The 19,602-nt window shown below is 49.7% G+C and overlaps 7 protein-coding genes and 2 non-coding genes across 9 annotated transcripts; 6 read left to right on the top strand and 3 right to left on the bottom strand.

Annotated features, from left to right (window-relative positions):
* Positions 1–335: 335 nt before the first annotated feature.
* ATNIH1004_000557 lies at positions 336–423 on the bottom strand. Its single transcript has one exon. It is a non-coding gene; the product is annotated as a tRNA-Asp (tRNA).
* Positions 424–721: 298 nt separating this feature from the next.
* Positions 722–4,497, top strand: ATNIH1004_000556 (putative TGF beta receptor associated protein 1; the record flags this gene model as incomplete). Its single annotated transcript, XM_033565268.1, has 3 exons — positions 722–878; positions 945–3,550; positions 3,607–4,497. 3 exons carry the CDS (start codon positions 722–724, stop codon positions 4,495–4,497), a joined length of 3,654 nt encoding a protein of 1,217 aa, XP_033431025.1.
* Positions 4,498–5,680: 1,183 nt separating this feature from the next.
* ATNIH1004_000555 lies at positions 5,681–5,765 on the top strand. Its single transcript has one exon. It is a non-coding gene; the product is annotated as a tRNA-His (tRNA).
* Positions 5,766–6,118: 353 nt separating this feature from the next.
* ATNIH1004_000554 (Zn(II)2Cys6 transcription factor domain-containing protein) lies at positions 6,119–8,069 on the bottom strand (the record flags this gene model as incomplete). The annotated part of the gene is made up of 2 exons (XM_033565267.1): positions 6,119–7,392; positions 7,454–8,069. 2 exons carry the CDS (start codon positions 8,067–8,069, stop codon positions 6,119–6,121), a joined length of 1,890 nt encoding a protein of 629 aa, XP_033431024.1.
* A 2,254-nt stretch (positions 8,070–10,323) lies between these two features.
* On the top strand, positions 10,324–10,844 carry LSM7 (putative small nuclear ribonucleoprotein (LSM7); the record flags this gene model as incomplete). The annotated part of the gene is made up of 3 exons (XM_033565266.1): positions 10,324–10,522; positions 10,583–10,654; positions 10,717–10,844. 3 exons carry the CDS (start codon positions 10,324–10,326, stop codon positions 10,842–10,844), a joined length of 399 nt encoding a protein of 132 aa, XP_033431023.1.
* Positions 10,845–11,516: 672 nt separating this feature from the next.
* On the top strand, positions 11,517–12,874 carry ATNIH1004_000552 (fasciclin domain-containing protein; the record flags this gene model as incomplete). Its single annotated transcript, XM_033565265.1, has 2 exons — positions 11,517–12,131; positions 12,209–12,874. The coding sequence occupies 2 exons, from the start codon at positions 11,517–11,519 to the stop codon at positions 12,872–12,874; spliced, it is 1,281 nt and encodes a 426-aa protein (XP_033431022.1).
* A 386-nt stretch (positions 12,875–13,260) lies between these two features.
* Positions 13,261–16,017, bottom strand: PAN3 (PAN-complex poly(A)-binding subunit PAN3; the record flags this gene model as incomplete). The annotated part of the gene is made up of 9 exons (XM_033565264.1): positions 13,261–14,288; positions 14,344–14,499; positions 14,554–14,698; positions 14,754–14,954; positions 15,210–15,316; positions 15,370–15,533; positions 15,635–15,686; positions 15,762–15,827; positions 15,945–16,017. 9 exons carry the CDS (start codon positions 16,015–16,017, stop codon positions 13,261–13,263), a joined length of 1,992 nt encoding a protein of 663 aa, XP_033431021.1.
* Positions 16,018–16,654: 637 nt separating this feature from the next.
* ATNIH1004_000550 (clathrin-mediated endocytosis regulator UBX3) lies at positions 16,655–18,264 on the top strand (the record flags this gene model as incomplete). Its single annotated transcript, XM_033565263.1, has 2 exons — positions 16,655–16,789; positions 16,855–18,264. The coding sequence occupies 2 exons, from the start codon at positions 16,655–16,657 to the stop codon at positions 18,262–18,264; spliced, it is 1,545 nt and encodes a 514-aa protein (XP_033431020.1).
* A 589-nt stretch (positions 18,265–18,853) lies between these two features.
* Positions 18,854–19,353, top strand: ATNIH1004_000549 (uncharacterized protein; the record flags this gene model as incomplete). Its single annotated transcript, XM_033565262.1, has 3 exons — positions 18,854–18,860; positions 18,930–19,118; positions 19,187–19,353. 3 exons carry the CDS (start codon positions 18,854–18,856, stop codon positions 19,351–19,353), a joined length of 363 nt encoding a protein of 120 aa, XP_033431019.1.
* Positions 19,354–19,602: the final 249 nt, after the last annotated feature.

Raw genomic sequence — 19,602 nt, 5'->3', positions numbered from 1 at the left:
CTATTGCTTTCTGTGCCATGTAGGCGGCTAACCGGGAGTATAGAACTTTCCCCGGGAGAAACCAAGATACTGTCAATATTCTAGAGAGTTATGCTGGCCACGTAGTCATGTTCCCAACTGAAATTTTTTTTTTTTTTTTTTTTTTGGATTTTGATTCCAATATCGAAGTCACAACAAAGGTGTTCATCTCATGGAAATGGACGGGGACTGATCGACTCATATAGCAAAGAAGCACACAGGCAAAATCAGCCTCTACCAAAGAATGCCAACTAGTACTCCTCATCAGGAGGGAACGAAAATGAAATTAAATATAACAAAACTAAAAAGACTAACTTCTCCCCGACTGGGAGTCGAACCCAGGTCTCCCGCGCTCGTTCTCAATCGAGTGACAAGCGGAAATCATGACCGTTAGACCATCGAGGACTTCTGGAGCTCAAGAAAGAATTCGGATATTATGAACCAAAAGATAACTAAGAACTTGGAACTTCGCTTGTTTATTCATATGCTTCATCTTTGCTCCATAGGAATGCTCTTGGTCTTATAATTAGAGGAGAGGGAAGTTCCAAACAACCTATTCAGCAAACAGCTGTAATAGTTAAGGCTGCTGTGTTGACGTAGCAGATGACTCAGCAAGCTTGCCTCAGGCGAAGCTCTCCGGACCTTCCCTCCGCATCCGCAGGAACCATACCATCTCGCATGAGACACCAGAGCTGGCCTCACAATGGTGTCTGAGGACGACGGCGCTGGTCCCCGCAAAAGGCGGAGGATCACCCCTCCTAAAGCAGCTCCTTATATGCTCCGACCACTACTTGACCAAGTACCTCTAACGCCCGACGATCCCAACGATGACATCCACATCACCAGTGTCGAGTATTGGAGTGAGCGTCGCCTCTTCGCAACTATTTAGTTTGTCCCCCGATAGTGCTAACATTGACCACCGCCAGATGACAACCTGTATATCGGAACCTCTACTGCCGAGATATTACACTTTGTTTGCCTTCCTTCAGACCCTTCGGACAACGCAAACGAGTCATCCTTCATTCTAGCCTCAAGACTCCCCATTCCTTTCTCTCGGACCGCGACAACCCCCCTCAAGCCTCAAGGAGTTCAGCAAATTGTTCTTCTTCCAGCCGTGAACAAGGCATGTGTGCTCTGCAATGGGACCGTTACCTTCTATATGCTACCAGAGCTCAGCCCCGCGTTCAGTAACACCAAAGTCAACAACTGTCACTGGATTGGAGGTCTTGATCTAAACGCGGTCCCTGATGATCATGGAGTTCCAGTGATTATGGTCGCTACCCAGAATAAAATCATGCTAGTGCAGCTAGGCGACAGAGCGCGGTGTATAAGAAACATCGAGTTTCCCGGATGCTTAGAGGCATCACGCCGAGGGATAATCGCCTGTGCCGCAGATGGACACAATTACTCATTGCTCGATGTGGAACATCAGCAGAAGATACCCCTTTTTCCCATATCCTTTTTAAATGAGGCCTTCGAACCCGGCCGTGTGGAAGATATGCCGTCGTCTTCACCACATCCGTTTCCCAATTCTCTTCCGACCGAGGGCCACTCACGTAACAGAAGTTCCAGTTTAAATACACTAGCGGGTATGCTGCAGCCGAACCACCAAGCAATCTCGCAAGATCGGTCAAGCTCCGTAACACCTGAGCTCTCTCCTGATTCTGGGACTCCAAGCCGATCTCGTTCAAGAGAGCGAGACACGAGTCCTTCCCCTAGAATATCTTCTGAAAATGCGGCTCGTACTTCTTCCAGCCCTAGTGATGACCTGAAACCGCTCCCTCCTCTACCAAAACAGCCTTCAACGCAGCTGAAACCTCATGTTCTTTCCCCAACTCCATCCGAATTCTTATTGGTAAGGGGCACGGATACAACAGAGCCGGGCGTTGGGATGTTTGTCAATATGGATGGTGATGTAGACCGCGGCACTATTACTTTCCATAGGTATCCAGAATCAATCGTCATCGACAAAGGCGACGAGAATAATTTGATCAACCCATCCGATGATACCCGCGACGAACTTATACTTGCAGTCATTGGAACGAAGCAGGACGGAAAACCACACAAATTCATCGAAGTGCAGCTGTGGGATGCAGATCCAGGTGAAGCTGAAGAACACAAAAGCTGGGTAGAGATACCGTTCACCCACAGTACACCGTCACCCCCGGTTGGTCTCTGCCATACCATGAGCCCTAGTCAACTTGAAATAGGTGAACTGGGTAGGGTAATGCAAATGGTTCGCTTTAAGACGCCATCACTATCTCCTCATGTCCCGGCAACTGACCCGAGGACTCAAGCGTCTATAGAGCAGCTCCAGAAAGAGAAGGAATTATTTGAGCCTCAGGAGCTGACCGACTTAGACGGATCAAAGAAAGGAGATACATCAGGGCGCAGCTGGGAAGCGGAGCGAAATGCTGAAGAGAGAAAGATCGCCCGTCATTTAGGGAAATCTCAAAGCAGCCTTGTTATGTGGGCAGGTAGCACAATATGGCGAGTGGTCAAAAATCCATTAACAGCCCAGCTTGACGAAGCGCTGCAGAACGCCCAAGAACTAGTTGACGGTGGGCATAGGGCCTTGAATCGAAACGCTATCACGGATATCATTGATTTTGTTCGGGATGCAGAACCCAGGTCAGAAGCGGAGTTTCTGGGATTGAACTATATAAAGCAGAAGGCGAGCATGTTGCTCTTTGGCGACCTTATCTTCATGGATTCCAAATCCCGACATGAGTCGACCATCCAGGCCACGGAAAATGCGCTTGTAACTGGAAGTTTAGACCCTCGGCTAGCTTTGTTACTGGTTCCTCTCCTTCGCTGCGAGGTCTTACAGGGCCCTCAGGGAATTTGGGTCCATGCTGGGCTCGCAGAGATTGCGGAAGCCTACGTCCAAATGAAGGAAAGGGAGGAAAACATGATAAGTTCTACTGCATTTGACAGCGACATCATGGATATGGTCAAGCGTTTCCTGTTTTCATGGCAACAGAAGCGAGGGTATGAAAGCATTACAGATAAAACTTATATCTTTGACAGCGTTGACGGGGCCCTATTGCATCTGCTTTTAGAGCAAGACTCAAACATGACAACAGAGCGTTACCCTTCCTCTCCAGTTCGAGCAGAGCTAAACCGACTAGTTGACGGCTGGAAAGGTAATTTTGAACGGGCAGTTACACTGCTGGAAAACTACAAGCGACTTTTTGTCCTCAGTCGTCTGTATCAAAGCCAGAAAATGTCCCGAAATGTGCTCAAGACATGGCGGCGGATCATCGAAGGTGAGAATGATTCTGGTGGCGAGGTCTCTCCTGCAGGCATCGAGGCACAGATGCGCCGGTACTTGGTGAAGATCAAAGACGCGCAGCTTGTGGAGGAGTACGGATCCTGGCTAGCCCAGCGGAACCCCTATCTTGGGATTCAGGTTTTTGCAGATCATGCAAGCCGGGTCAAACTAGAGCCCGCGGGCGTTGTTGGCTTGCTCAAGGAGCGGGCTCCCAACGCGGTTCAAGAGTATCTGGAGCATCTTGTCTTTTCGAAAAATGTGAGTAAACCACCAGACTTATATATATCTCTTCTATCTAACTCCTAGTGTCTCAGTTAATGCAATATGCGGACGACCTTCTGTCCTATTATCTTGATACCGTGCTCTCCGTCCTAGAGTCCTCGCCGGCTGCGCGAGCGTCACTTACAGAATCATACTCTACTTATCGCGCCCTACAACCACCCAAACCAACTTACATGAACTTCATCACCGAAAACACACCCTCCGAGCCGTGGTGGCAGTCCCGTCTACGACTCCTTCAGCTTCTTGGCGGCGGCAGTAGCAGTCAATTCTCTTCCACGCCTACACCTACCCTCACGTACTCTATCCCAGCTGTTCTTGCGCGAATCGAACCTTTCCAGAACGAACTAGTTTCGGAATCCGTTATTCTCGATGGGCTGCAGGGCCGCCACCGTGAAGCTCTGCGTCTCCTCACCCATGGCCTCGGTGACTATGACTCTGCGGTACGATACTGTCTTTTAGGGGGCCCGCGAAGCACCAGCGCTACGGGTGCGCTGACTGAGTTCGCTGAGCATTCGCTCCAATCCGAACTTTTCGGATACCTGCTCGACGAATTCCTGCGGATAGAAGACATGTCGGAGCGTCTGGATCGAACTAGCGACCTTCTCGCTCGGTTCGCATCGTGGTTCGACGTCAGTGAAGTCCTCCGGCTTATCCCCGATGACTGGAGTGTCGACATCCTGAGCGGCTTCCTTGCCCATGTTTTCCGGATGCTAGTGACGCAGTCTCGCGAGACACGGATCGAACGGGCTCTCAGCGCGAGTCTGAACCTACGAGTTGGCGCGGAGTACATCGAAGGAGTGGAGAAGGTCGGAGGCTGGGTGGAGGATGGAGATGGAGTACGCCAACTGAAGGCGCCTCCTTCGGGAACAGTCGAGGGGAGCGACTTTGGGGATATGGTTGAAGCAGGGGATATGAATCGTTAATTGTACCAAGACGGACATGATTAATACCATTGGCAGTACATACATATATGATGAATATAACGAGATGCAATACGAAGACTCCTACATGTATGCACATATAACAGCAGCACCTGACCGGCCAGGTCACTCTCCCGATGCAATCAATTAATCTAATCTGGCTCTACACCGGCAGGCTGTTCACAATCCTCACATTCCGGCCCGATTTATCCAATGCCAGCTTAGAATTCTTGGCCCGCAATTCACTCCTCTCGGACTCAAGAGGCTAGAACAAAGCCATGAGTGCGAATGGCATGGTCTTCTGGACACTATATTTCTGAGCGTATTCGGGCCCGGCACGACGTATATCCACCACAAGGAATCCTTAACGCCAAAAGAGCATTGGATAGCCCCGTGGGTAGCTCTTCGGCTTCGTGTGTGGAAGGGTCGGAGGACTGTGCCTCCGGTGGATCCGGGCGGTTTGGGATGGTCGATTGAGTCAATTAGGATGGACAGGCTGCGGATGTCGGAGAGGTGGATGGATTCCTTTAGTTGTCTTTCTTTTCTTTTCTTTTCTTTTTTTTTCTCTATGTGTGTGCGTGTGCCTTGGTATGTTCAAAAGGATGGTGGGACGACATACCTGTCGCACATCAGAGCATATCTAACCCATGTCCGTGAGAAAGCGTACACAGGCCATCCATTCCACTGAGTCTTGTTTCGCGTGCGAAATCATGTAAATGGGGGACTTAGATGCTCTAGCATGAATTTCATGCGTTTGTCCTCGCAGAGGGAGTTTATTCGGATCGTATTCTCGGTATATTATCAACCTTGAGGTCTTTCATCAGCGGGATCTGAGCCCTCTATGGATCCATTGTAGCAAACAATACTAGATAGATATCTATAACTATCTGATGAGAAGTTGGAAGACAGAAGAGGTAGTACACCGAAAGACCCGTATATAGATAATTAATGGTCTAATAATACGCTAACCCGCTCAGTGCACAACAGCATCACATTGAACCACCAAACAGCTATATAATAACTAACTAGGCACGGATATATTTATGGAAGTAGAGGCTGGGAATATCTGCCGAACCACCTGTTAAAAAAAAGATAATGGGATAATTCGCGGCGATATGGTTCAAGGTCTTCGAGTTGTCACCCAGCAGTATTAGTCTATAAATGGAAAGAAACCATTACAAATCAAGGTGCCGTAGTGTAATGGTTATCATGCGACGTTGTGGTTATCCCGCAGTCCCGTCTCGATCTGGGTTCGATTCCCAGCGGCGCCATAGGCGACCGAGACTTGATTTGTCTTTTTTACTTCCTACTTATTTTTTGTAATTATGGTTTTATGGTGAATTGTATTTCTTTTTTGCTAGAAAGGATGAAAGAGAGGAATATTAAATGTATGTATAGTAAATTTTATCTCTAGACAAGAGACTATACGACTGCACACGTATCAGCGTTCGTAAATTCTGATGTATGCAATAACTATCCAATAAATGTGACAGACTGCCAGGATATCTAAACACGCTCAAGCCAATATCGATCATAGATACAAGAACATTCCCATAACCGGCCGCACCCATGCTCCACAATCATCACAACAATGGTATACAGTTCGAAAGAATTAATATCACCCTCAAGCTTTTACCAATTTCCGATCACGATCTAACTCCTGCTCGCACTCACGGTCCACCGTCTCCTGTCCGCCCCCTTTAACTGCGGCCGCCACTCGTGCATGGTGATCGACTGTGTCCAGAATAGCCTGCATCAGTCGCTGATTTGCGTCTGGATCGTCATCTTCCGCCATCTGATCGTTATGGCGGTGGATAGCCAGGCGCCGCTCCTGGCCTAACGAGGCGCTTCCCTGAACCTCGCTCATGGCCCGACGAGGGGAAGGTTCCCTCCCCAACGGAGTCCCGTGGTTCGGGCCCGCCGTTGGAGCGGATTCTCGACGCGGGTTGAAGTCATGGCCTCCCTCACGCTCTACTCGGGGCCGCTCGGGCGCCAGGATCATTGCGCTCGATGTTGTGGTAGGTGCTGTCGATACGGACGTCGGGATGGAGGCTGAAGCCGGGGCTCCTATGGAGGGATCCTTCGAATGGGGATCCTCTGCACGCTCTCTGGAGCTCCGTTCGATCCGGGACTCCCTTAGCTCTTCCTCCCTGACATCTTTCCAGGAACATTTAGCATGCTTTTTAGTGCAGCCCATGCACGCTGTTAGGTTCTTCAAACAATCCATGTGCAGTCGCCGACAGCGATCGCACGGGGGAAGAATGCGCTCCCCTCGCTGAAGCTCCTCCATGCGCGCGACCATCTCCATCTTGTACGGCCCACCGTCATCCTTCTCGTGATGATGGGACTTGGGTGGTGGGAGCAATGAGGACGGAGTGCTGGGAATTGCAACTGTGGTGGGCGCCGGGGTAAACAGAGCATACTCCGCAGCATCCGACACACGCGGCCTAGGACGGGATGACTGACGGTTAGTCGATCCCGGCGTTTCGTCTACGCTGCGAGCCTGTCGGTCTTGAGTGGTGAAGAATTTCTTCATGAGCTCCGCGCGTGTTGTCGGAGATGCGCCCTTAATCGATGTACCGTTGATGATGGTAATGTTGTCCGTATTTGAGTGAGAAAACATGAATTGCGACGACAGTGCACTGTCCTCGGTTGGAGGGTCTCCACCCGCGGGTCGGGCAGCATTAACTGCAACGAATCCGGTAGAAGGAGAGTGGGCACTGGAATGGCTGCCGCTGTTCAAGGGGTGTTGACTGCCATTGGCATCGCGCCAAGTCGGGCTGATGGAGCGGTGTTGCTGTTGCTGTGAATGCAGACTCGTATCATTTTCTCGGCGGGTGACAATGGCAGTTCGGCGATTTTTGAGTCGATGATTGAGCTGCCTGGCTCGGGCCGACACTAACAAGAGGATTCAGGTGAGCGCTTGCTTCCTTGGTCATAGGCTGGTATGAGAGCATACCTTGGTCGGCAACCTGGATGATTTGCTGGAGGTTTTTCTCCAAAATTTCCAAAGCGCCCAATTCCTTCTCTTCATCTTCGATGATTGGCTGAGGAGGGATCATCTTCTGTGGCATCCCGGAAGCGATTAGGACGAAATCCTCCTCACTGATTTCCACGCGACATTGCTTGGTGTAGAACTGGCAGACTCGCACCCCATTGCGAGTCTTTTCCAAATTGAACTGTTCCGGTTTGCTCTTGGCAAACTCTACCACGTCTAGCCAGGTGATGTTCGGTGAGTCCTTGCCATGCGACTTGAGCACCCGTGGAGGCCCATCGAACAAGCGCTCGAAACGCTTGATCAAGATCGGACCCAGGGGACAAGCGCCGAGGTTGCCCGCAATACTCTCGTGACGATGTAGGACGCCATCGTATTCGCCAATCAAGTGGATAATAGAGGGCATTGTGTCATCCACCGAGACCAGAGGAAGGTTATCTGGATATTGGCGCGCAAGGTAGTTGATCTGTAGGTGATTCGAATGGGTTTTGGGAACTTTGGATGCAATAGGGGGGAAATCGCCGGATGGAGATCGCGGCCGTTTACTGGACGGCTCTGTCGCCGCGGGTTGGGAATCCATGGCGACGTCTGGATATGCGGTAGGGAAGGCGACGAAGGGGTCCAACAGATTTGCGGCGAAAGTCATCAAATCCCGCAGTGGGAAACGAGAAACCGTGCAGGAGGCGAGGGGATTAGAGGAGAGGTATCAGGAAGATTGAATGAGCGATGGGGGAGGGGTGTGGATCGAAGATGGGCTGCCGATGGCGGAGCGTACGGTGTAAGGCTCCAGAAATGCGGGTTTAGAATCAGCCACTGGACAAAGCGAAATGGATCGGGTTAGGTAATAAAGGTACCCCAACGACAAAAATTGGGGGTGAGTAGGGGAGGGAAGGGGAGAGAGGAAGCCGAGAGATGGGAGGAAAGAAGAAACAGAACACGACCAGATCCAAAGCCACAAATGGAAGAGAAAGGGAAGAGAACGAGGAAGGACACGAGAAAAGATGGGAGATGGGAGGGGGCGGGCGAGGCGACAGAAGGAGGAGAGGAACTGAGACGGCAGAGTTAGTCCCAGGCGGACGCGCTTTTTTAGCTAAACCGTTGGGCAGGTTTAACCGGCTAGTCCGAGATAAGTATGCCATTCATTCCATTACTTAGTTTGAGATGGGTTGCGATGGCAGACCCATGGCCTGTGTCATAGGAAACTGACTGGTTGCTCTGAATTTGTCGGACTCCTGAGCCAGGGAATAAGGAAAGGCACAAATCAGAAGAATACAGATATTATTTTGTTACCTAGTATTTTTATTTTACTAGTACTATGATACTGGCAATCTACGACTATTAAATTCATAATTTTATTTTATTTCATTTTATAATAATTTTAGTCACAAGCCAATGACCATCCTGTCTGACGGAAGTGATGATGCGGATGGCGGAACGGGCGCTCAGCTCCTCCTCCAGTCTCGGAGGAGGGGGGGGGGGGAATGGAATGGATGCATGATTCCCGGCGCGGGATTGGTTCCCTTCGCTGGGGCCGGGACCATACTACGTACTAACACAAGCCCGTAGTAGTAACTCCTACGGAAGCAAGTAAATATTCTCTCACCCTGAACGAGAATAGTAAATTATCCACCATCAACAAGATCAGCATGTCTGACACTACCTATCTGACTTTGTTCCGGCAGGACTATCCTTTCTTTGGCAGAGGGCGGAGTCCCGCCGGCCTATTCCGCCGGCATTTCGGTGTGCCCCGGGATCTCGGAAGCGTCATGTCACGTTTATACCAGGTGTATCTTACCAATTCTTACCGCTGTTCGACCATCGCCGGGTTCCTTAAATAGGCAGAGTACCTAGATTGCCCGATACCTAGTTGATCATGGTGTGTGTCTTATCAGGAGTTGTTCTCTTGATAGGAAGTCCCATATTACCTAATGATCCTCGATCAGCCGGTGTGTGTGTACAGCTGGCGACGGTCCATCAGAGTATCGTCGTTCGTTACCAAACCTAACTGGTCCCTTGCGGATGGGTTCGGCGGTAGGATAGATGACGACCTCCTGGACCGGGCCCTGTGTGGGTGTTGGAGGAAATGACAATCAAGGACTGATAGGTATTCTGCAATTTCTTATTGGGAGAGGCGCATCCAGCCGCTGCATCAGACAGCACCACGACCGGGCTACCACCCCTTAGTATGTACATACCAGTATCATTGGATCTTCCTCCCACCTAGTAGTAATCATAAACTTTCCAAGGCCGGAGAACTCAAGTCGCGCTCCGCCCGGCGTCGCGTTGTTGCCTAAGGATGTCTCAATTAGGAAAAGGCCGAATCTGGCCGGTCTCTCCACCGGGGTTCCAGCTACCAAAAGCGGTCTGGTATGGTATGGTTACAACGGCGGTGTGACAGTACTCCGTAAGGTACGTAAGGTATGTTAGATCTTCTTGTTATCGGAGATTTTTTTTTTTTTTTGTTTTTGGAGGGAACTCTCAGATTTCTCGCTGACTACGGCCACCGAATTGCAGCGTCAAACTGCAACTGAGCGATTCTCCCCTTCCTGTACCCCTCCAGAAAAAAATCCCTCATACTGTCCACCCCTTCTCGTCCTGTTGTTACCTAACCGGCCTTACCTCATCCATTCATTCCCTTCGAGCCAACCAGACCGTCTTTCCTAATCCCTCATTTTCCTGTCTTGACTTTTGTGCTGTCTTGATTACTGCTTACATAACTCACGACAGTCGCCCCAGTTTTATTTTACTGGGCTGTAGCTTATTTTTCGTTCTTTTATTGATTATTATTAGTCGTATTTTTTTTTTTTTAAAAATACCCCATAATCCCTACAGGCATGTCCGAGCGAGGTTCATTCCGAGGAGGCCGTGGCCGCGGTGGTTACGACAGAGGTGGTCGTGGCACCAAAAGTGGCGGTGCTGGTGGCGGTGCACAGCAGCAACAACAGCAGGAAAAGCCCAAAAAGGAAAACATCCTTGATCTCACCAAGTATATGGACAAGGAGGTTCGGGTTAAGTTCAATGGCGGAAGAGAGGGTTCGTCTAGCCATCCTTTGGTTCATTCAGTTTGCGTCCTTCCCTAACCAATCCTGATAGTCACTGGTTTGCTCAAGGGCTATGATCAACTTATGAACCTGGTCCTGGACGACGTTAAAGAATCCATGCGGGGTATGTGAATTCCAGACATAGCTTATCCCAAGAAGGAGCGGTCAGGCTAACCTCGGATGTAGATGATGAGGGCAATGACAACACTCGTTCGCTTGGGTTGATTGTTGCCCGTGGTACTTTGATTGTGCTGATTTCCCCCGCCGATGGTAGCGAGGAGATCGCCAATCCTTTCGTGCAACCGGAGGAGTAGAGAGGAATATTCCAATTGTTTGGCTAGAGCCTAATAGCCTAGACTCGAGGTCTTCGTGGACTACGGATGGAAAAGGCTGAGATGATCCCTAGAGAAATTCTTTCTTACTCTTGTTTCTTCCGACCCATTTTCTGTCGGATGGCTCTTCATCTTTGTACTTCGTGTCCAGAGTTATGTGAGCCATACTGGTGTCGGCAGTCTCTGTGTGTTTGTTTCCTAGTGGTTGTCGGATTGAGTTGGAGATGGAAGCCAGGTATGGTATTGATTCCGTGCTGTGGCTTCGTACAAGATTCAAGCTTGAATTTAAAAAATAATAATGAATCATGAGTCATGATATTCTCTTCTTTCTTAGAGCCTAGCAATTCTGGGAAACGTCCACTGAGCTGATATACCGGTGCTCGACTAACGAGAGGGATGCCACATCGGATTGTTTTATACTCTACCTGTGACATCATGGCGATATAATTGTCCAAATTGTGGACGTGACGACTCAGTTCCGTCAATCGACTTGTCTCGAACTTCTTCTCAATGGCTCCATCTCATCTTACCATGATCTAAACACTTGTATTGATAATGATTCTTTCTTGAAGCCTCGAATCATTCCCTTTTCATTCCCATATTCTGAAGCAATGCTCTAACTACACCAGACGATAACCAGCTGATTTGTAAACTATGAAACGCGTATATCACCTCTGGCTGGGGATGATTTCGCTGTGCTCGGCCCTGGTCGCTCCAACTCAACAGTTGATCCTGAGGGCCCCCAAAGACAACGACGTCCTTCCTTCAATCTCCCCTCTCGGGGAGCAGCAACACGACCACCATAAACAACCGGACACCGTTTCCACTCAACTGGTGGACAAGTTCGATAACCCCCGGGGGGATTCAAGCCAGCCCACAAGCCCACCACACGACCTGTTATCCAAGAAAACTATTTACGAGCTTATCACCACCAGCAAACATACCACAATTCTAGCGAAGATCGTCAACGACGACAAGGGCCTGATCCAACTGCTGAACTCCACAAAGACAAACCATACCCTCTTTGCCCCCAACGACCATGCATTCCATGGCAAGACTCCAGACATGTCCAAGGACGTCCTCAGAGACACCATTCTATACCATGTAGTCCCGGGGGTATATCCTGCCACAAGTATCTTCCATCATCGTACCTTGTCTACCGCGCACGAGGAACCGCTCTTGAATAGTCTCCCGCAGCGACTCACCGTCCGTCTAGGCTGGAGAGGTATCTCGCTGAATTATCAGAGTCGAATAATTGCCATTGACATTGTAGGTTCCCTCTTCATCATCCATCCCATATACCCTGCATCCCACTTATTTTGATGTCTAAATACTAAAGAACACAGTGTGCTTCCAACGGCATCATCCACACCATCAACCACGTCCTCACCCCCCCTCCCCGAATTCTCAAAAATATCGAATCCACCCCAGTCCAATTCAGCACCTTCACATTAGGTCTCCTACGAACGAACCTCCTTTCCACACTGGACACTGAAAACGTGACTTCCCATCCGGGCGGGACCATCTTTGCACCGTCAAACCAAGCCTTCGGACGGCTCGGCGCCCGAACAACCGCCTACCTGTTCTCCCCCGCGGGGGAGGGTCTCCTGCGCGCGTTACTGAAGTATCATATTGTGCCGGGAAGGACGCTCTACTCCGACGTAGTGTATACCGCTGCGCGTGAGATTCAGCCTTTCGGGACAGAGGGGTCGACTCATCTTAATTTGCCGACGATGTTGCACGATGGGGAGCTCGGTGTGGATGTTGTGAGGATTGGGCCGTATGCGTCGTTGTCGGTGAATGGGCGGAGAAGGGTGGTGTTTCCTGATGTTTTGGCGAGGGATGGGAATCTGTTTGTTGTGGACCGGGTGTTGATTCCCCCGAAGGAAGTGGATTGTGAGGTGCTGGGTTGGACGGAGGAGCAGGACGATGATGATGAGGGGATAATATTAGAGGATCTGATAAGTAGACTGGAGTGTTACACGGGGGAGATAAAGAGGTATGAGTTGTAATGATTGAGGGACTTTAGTATTACATCTACTCGTAAATAACAGATATCCTAAATTGTTATAATAATCAATTGCATCTGTATCTCATTGTATATTGCATCTCCTGTCTCAGGCAGAATACAGCCAAGTGCTGAGCTATATTTAAGATTTGTCAACCCCTGCAATGTATAACCAGTAGACGACTCAGCACCTAAACAAATTTCAAGTTGTCCATATTTCCTAAAATATCAACATTCAGGGTGTAGACGGCTCCATATCTTTCTCGTATTCCGGCACCTATATCCCATTGGGTTGTTGCCCCTTAACATATATAAAAAACCTCTCCTGGGTCTCCTGGGAGAGAGAAACGCTCAAAATGCTTTGCCACTTGTCGACAAAGTTTCTGGCGCTCAGTGGAGCCTCCGAGACGGCTTTAGAAGCGCCTGAAATGATGACTCAAGAGCCTTCTTCAGCTCCTTGTAGCTGACAATAAAGCAACTCTGCTCATCACGGCTCACTAATGCGATCTTCTCGTCCGTCCCTGCGTCCAACTTATTCAGACATGTGAGCACGTGCCCCATGTCAACGACAGGGTCTCCCTGAGCATCCACCTGGTGGAAAACGTAATCCCGAAATATTTTCAGGAAATACCGCTCCCCATTCTCGGACCATTGCCTATCATGCTCATATTCAGGCCGCTCGTTCACGAGATTCAATTTGGTCAACAATCTCACGAGACGGCCGTTCTCAAGTTCTCGACTCAAATCTGAAGTCAGTTCGTCGTCAAGGTGGAGAGCAGAGTCAAAGGTCGACATCAACTGCGATGAGATACCAGTAATAAAAATGTCAATGTTGCGGTCCTGATCCTTCTGCATGCCGTTGAGCAACCAGAACACCGAATTCTTAAGCTGGGGACTGTAGGCACGTGTAAAGTGTTCCATGGCTTTGGTCGGGTTGTGCATTACGTTCGGTGAATTAGCCCCCAACGTTACAATAAGCTGTCCGAAGTTGACTAGATCCTGGCGTTGGAGGTCTCCGACGGAGCGTTGGCTGTCGTACTGGACCACGTCCAGAATAGCGCAAGCGTTGATGCGAATGCGATTTCTGCCGGTCAGGAGAATCTTGCTGGGTTCAATGACCCTTGCAGCAAGCCCGTTACTATGAATCGCTTTGAGACCATTGGCAATCTGGGTCATGTAGCCCCACAGGACCTGCTCCGGTATATGCGCATTGTGACGACCTTGAAACCTTGCTCCCGAACCAAGATGCTGTTCTGCAAGCGTTTTAGAAAGTGGGTGATAGTCAGTAACGAAGATTAACGAGCTGTCCTGGAAGCTTCGACTGGTGAAGGCATCGTGAACTGTAACAACACTGCCGTTGCATACTCGTTTCCAAGCCTGAACTGACCGGATGGCTTTCTCGTTTGTCAATCGAAAGCCTAAATAGTGTTAGAGTTCTACAACCGTTCACACAAACATGAAAAGAAATCGAACCTTCCAGTCGTCGCAGAGCATAGAAATTACCATCTTTACTGGATTGCGCTTTGTAAACCCAGCTGGGAAACCCAAAAATTGCAGCATTTTTCTGGTGATTCAAATCCAGAGGGACAAGAGAATGGAAGTAATCTACTTGCGCTGGTAGTTGGGTATCTACCCTGGGAGTTAGCTTTAGGTAACTGGCAAAGCACATTCATGTCAACATACTGGGTAAAATTTGTAGCGTAGCTGCTGTTTTTTTCTGTAGTTCCTCTCGGAATTCATTTGGGAGGAAAAGATCATGAACATTCCGCTGATAGCCCAGGGTATTTTGGCTATGGGGACCTATGGGGGCGTATAGATGATATTGGACCTTCGGAATGGTTGTGTAAGCTGACACATACGAACCACTCCATCAAGCGACTTACCGGTTGCTGGAAGCCAGACTGCCCAGCAAAAAATGCGGCTCCCCCTAGAGCAGCAGCCGCGGCTGCAGTATCATGCGGGAAGGCGTTTGCTTGAACGGAACTAACAGCACTGGCTGCGGAAAGGGGATTTGGGGCAGTCACAAAAGGATCAAAAGGACTTGCTGCAGGGACACTGCCGTTTCCATTTCCTTGCAGCGAGGCCTGAAATCCCGAGTCAGTAAAAGATCGATCAACATTGATATTGAATTTGAAGTTTGAAGCCTTGTCTGCAGGGGAATGGATTGGTAAGAAAAGTGAAGAGTAAAGTGATCAGCAAACAGCCTCAGGTAGGCAGAGCATATACTGCCTAACACACTGTTCGCAAGAAACAGGATAGTGTGCGCGGAGTAAATGTCATTGTTGTACAAACGCGGGGCAATGAATTTGTGGGTTTCATCCCCAAAAAAAGTGACATACCAGGTGACTGGTGTCGAAGGCCTGAGGAACAAATTCCTGTACTTCGGCTACAGACCAGTCAGGGGACATTGTTTCTTGTCGAGCAGACGGCGTGCTCGTGTTGGATCCTTCTCCCTGTCAGTGGACAGTCTTGAACTAGCAAAGAGGGTATCAAACATACGGGAAGATATATTTCGAGGCTGGAAGGGGGCCGCGTTTGCGGCTTTCGGGGATATAGTGGTGACTTTCTTCGTTGTTGCGGAAGAGGTGGTCGGAGAGGATCCATTGGAAGACAAAAGCGAAGGTGTAAAGCTCGGGGAGTCGACATTCAGGCGTCTTTTGTTGCTACCGCCGTTGGTGCTTCCATGTTAGCTACCATCTCTCAAAACGATAATGGCCAAATACGGCGCGTAATAAGGACCATTTGGCAGATTGGGCTCGCGAACCTGTCTTGGTATGCTGCATTAACTTTATGCGGATCGTGATTAAAAGCGCATCCTGCAAGAACGGTCGCAAGGTCAGATCCGGTCTGTATTTACAAATCCATATAAGGGTGGTAAGATATCGCTGTACCTTTATCTTCATACCGGCATCGACCATAGATGGTCACATTTCGGCATAATGTGTCTTTCGCATTCTCTAAATGGGACGAGGAAATATTGTCAGCTTTCGCTAAGCCATATTATGCCTTACGAACTTGGAAGATCCAGGCACTGGACTCAGCAGATGGAAAGCACCGTAACCAGCGACACTCACCTCGTGATTTGATTTTTGGTGACCCCGTTCCACGACGGGGGTCATCCAGAGGCGGCTTCCCAGTAGAAGTCATAATAATCTTTCTCCACTAAAATGGCGCGTTGTCAAGGTAGAAGAATCTCCATTGAATCAAGACAGAGAAAGACTGGGCGACCGAATGTGCCTAGAGGAAACCACATTCCTTTATTGAAAGCGGTTCGTATCACAATCCTGGAGAGAGATGTAGGTCCACGGATGACCGGTGAGGCGTGCGAAACTGCCGAAATACCACCCCCCTCGACACGTCAAATGGTCAGCCAAATCAGACAACCGACTGGTAATCCAGCACGCGGAAACAGATGCCTCGACGACACCTTCATGCCACGGATGGAGGGAAGGGGAGGCGACGAAACGACATGAGGATAAAAAGCCCGCGGAGGGGGAGGGGAGAGCTCGAAACGGACTGGGCGGTCTGTCTCGACTTCCGTAGTGACGCTCGGGCCACGTTGGTAGCCGCAGGCAGCAGGCGCGCGTCTGGCGCTTCGGCGATGACGGAGCTCGAGGGTAAGAGGACAGGTCACTGGAGATTAAACGTTCCGTGGACATCCTTCGCGTGTATGGCCTGGACAAGGGTTGGGGTAGCCTAATTCTCGGTCCGTTTACGCATCTTGGCCGCTTCCATTCTTTGGGTTTATTTTTTTTTTTTTTATGGATTGACAAGTGGAATAATAATGTCCTCATCTGGGCTGGATATCGCAGAACTCTCGGACAGCGAGAGGTCTGCCCTCGAAACGTATACAACAGTGACAGGCCAGGAGCCGTCCGAAGCCATTCCATTACTGCGTCGCTGCCAGTGGAATGTTCAGGTATGTGTGACAATACCAGACCCGATAGACACGCCTGATGTGTATGCTGATACAATGACGTCTAGATTGCCATCTCCAAGTTTTTCGATGGGGAAGGTCCGGACCCCGTTGAGGAAGCTCGCGCAGTTCTTGACAATACTCCCCCTCCTCGATCCAACCGCCAGACGCAAAACCTCATGAGAGATGACCTCCGTGCACAGTTGGCCCCGACCATTCGTGCCGCTGACCCAGCTCTTCGAGTCGTGACTCAACCTGAAGAACAGCCCGTCTACCGCCCGCCTCTTCTGCTAGCTTTATTGTTTACACCGGTTAATCTCCTGTATCGGTTAATATGCAGTTCTTTCCGTTTCTTTGGGGCTTTATTCCCTTTTTTGCCCCGATTTTTTAATACGACCGCAAATTCTGCTCTCCAAGGGGCTAGGAGGAACACCAATGGGCGTAGAGCCTTGGGGCCTAAGGATACGGCTGCTAGATTCATCCGGGAGTTCGAGGAAGAGTATGGCACGAACTCGCTTGGGTTCCTGGAAAATGGATATAACATGGTTCTTGAAAAGGCCCACCAGGACCTCAAATTCCTTCTGGTGGTTCTTCTTGCCCCTGAACATGACGACACCAACGGCTGGGTGCGAGATACACTGCTTTCACGCGAAGTGGTCGAATTTGTCAATGATCCACAGAATGATGTACTGATTTGGGGAGGCAACGTTCAGGATTCGGAGGCGTACCAAGTAGCCAACTCTCTCCGATGCACCAAATTCCCTTTTGCAGCAGCCATCGTGCATACTCCCAATGTATCTTCGACGGCCATGTCGGTTGTGACTAGGATTTCTGGGACTACGTCTCCACCAGAGTTTGTGGAGAAACTTCGGTCTGCGATTTCTCAATACAAGGAACCCCTTGAACGAATCGGCGCTTCGAGAGCAGAGCAACAGGCTTCCCGCAGTCTCCGGGAACAACAGGATTCGGCCTACGAACGTTCGCTAGCGATTGATAGGGAACGTGCACGACAGAGACGGGAAGCGGAAGCAGCTAGGCAGCGGGAGGAGCAAGAGGCCGCTGAACGCCAAGCGGCCGAGGAGAAGCGGATACATGATCAGGATCAATGGAAGCGATGGCGGGTACAGACCATACCTGATGAGCCCGGCCCGGAGGTGAAGGATGCGGTCCGTATCAGCATTCGACTGCCTTCAGGAGAGCGAGTGATCCGCAAGTTCGGACCTGACGCGGACATCGAAGAGCTCTATGCGTTCGTTGAGTGTTACGATATCCTGCAGGAATCTCAAGAGAGGGACACGGATGTTGAAAAGCCCAGTGGTTTTGAGCATGAATATCAATTCCGACTTGTGTCGCCAATGCCCCGGACCGTACACGAAATCGACGCGGGTCGTTCCATCCGGGATCAGATTGGCCGTGGAGGTAATGTGCTTGTTGAACCGATTGACGAGGAGAGCGACGAAGAGGAAGAAGATGCGTAGGGTGTGGCATGTATAATACTTATATTTGTTATGGGTTGCGGTCTGTGGCCACGTTGGAAAGCTCAATGGACATCATACGGGCGTTGATTTTAGTATTATGACGGTAATGACATCAGTTGATACATGCTCAAGCGGGCACGGAAATCTATCGCATATTCTACTAGTTTATATAGGATGCGACGACGGTATAGATAACTGTGGAAGGGATATAGTAGATAAGGTGTATTAAACACACGATGAGTTCCAACATTACTCATCGTGTCTCAGGTAGACTAATTGTCTGACATATGATGACTTATATGATGAGTATCTCTAAAGTCTGAACTTTCGCAGGCACACTGGGGCTGCAGGTCTTGGTTAACTACTCCGAAAGACACTAGGCAGGCTTCTGAAATCTGAAGATCGCCGGGGTTAGCAGTATTCCACTCGCTTAAATCCATGATTGATAGTCTATGGTCGGTTCCCCATCAACAATTGGAAGTTGGAGGGGATTCACCGCCACAGTGGAGATGATCCTTCAAATCCCAAGACGGACTTATCAACGTTGTGGATGTCTTTGGAAAGATAAATAAGTGGGAAACTCCCCGGAATGCAAGGTCAGCTATACGTATGTCTCACCAACTCTACTAAGTACAGCATGGCATTATTCTCTCGGAACATTCTAGTCATCGGTGCTGGAGAACTGGGCTACGAAGTCCTGCGTTTCCTGACCCAGCACCCAAACTGCCACGGTGCGACTCTGTCGGTGTTGTTGCGTCCAGCAAGCGTTTCCTCAGAGAATCCCTCAAAACAGAAGGAGCTGGACCGACTTCGACAAATGGGTGTTCACATTGTACTGGGCGATATTGTCGAAAGTGAGGAGCAAATCTTGTCGAGAAAATTGTGAAGAAGCCCTTCCGGAGAACCGTCCTCACGACCGAAGACGCACAGAATGCCCTCGTGCAAGACCCGGAGAATTCTTTACTGAAGTACCAGATTGTTTTTGGCCAGGGTCGTGGAGTTTCCTGGGACTTGTCGACGACATGGAACCACCAGCGGGGAATACGCGCAACGACGGCAGAAGATTGGGCCAAGGACAACCTGGCGTGAGGTCTACTTTCAAGGCCGACAATATCATGACATACCATGGGGGTATTGGAGTTCTCAATCTGATCTGGGCCAATGGATTATCTACTGAAGGGTCAATCGCTTCAAGTATAGTTTGATGCGTACTTCAATGGCTATACTTCAACACTCTAGACCAAATGCCAATGGCACCTCCGAGTCTGAATCACTAGTTGTGTGACATTTGGACCCAATAGATAATATACATGGACAGAGATAATACAGTCATGCCTC

Source organism: Aspergillus tanneri, assembly GCF_003426965.1.
Source record: "Aspergillus tanneri strain NIH1004 chromosome Unknown AapTan_2_pilon_pilon_pilon, whole genome shotgun sequence".
Classification (NCBI taxonomy): Eukaryota; Fungi; Ascomycota; class Eurotiomycetes; order Eurotiales; family Aspergillaceae; genus Aspergillus; species Aspergillus tanneri.
This window is presented reverse-complemented; position numbering and strand designations above follow the sequence as displayed.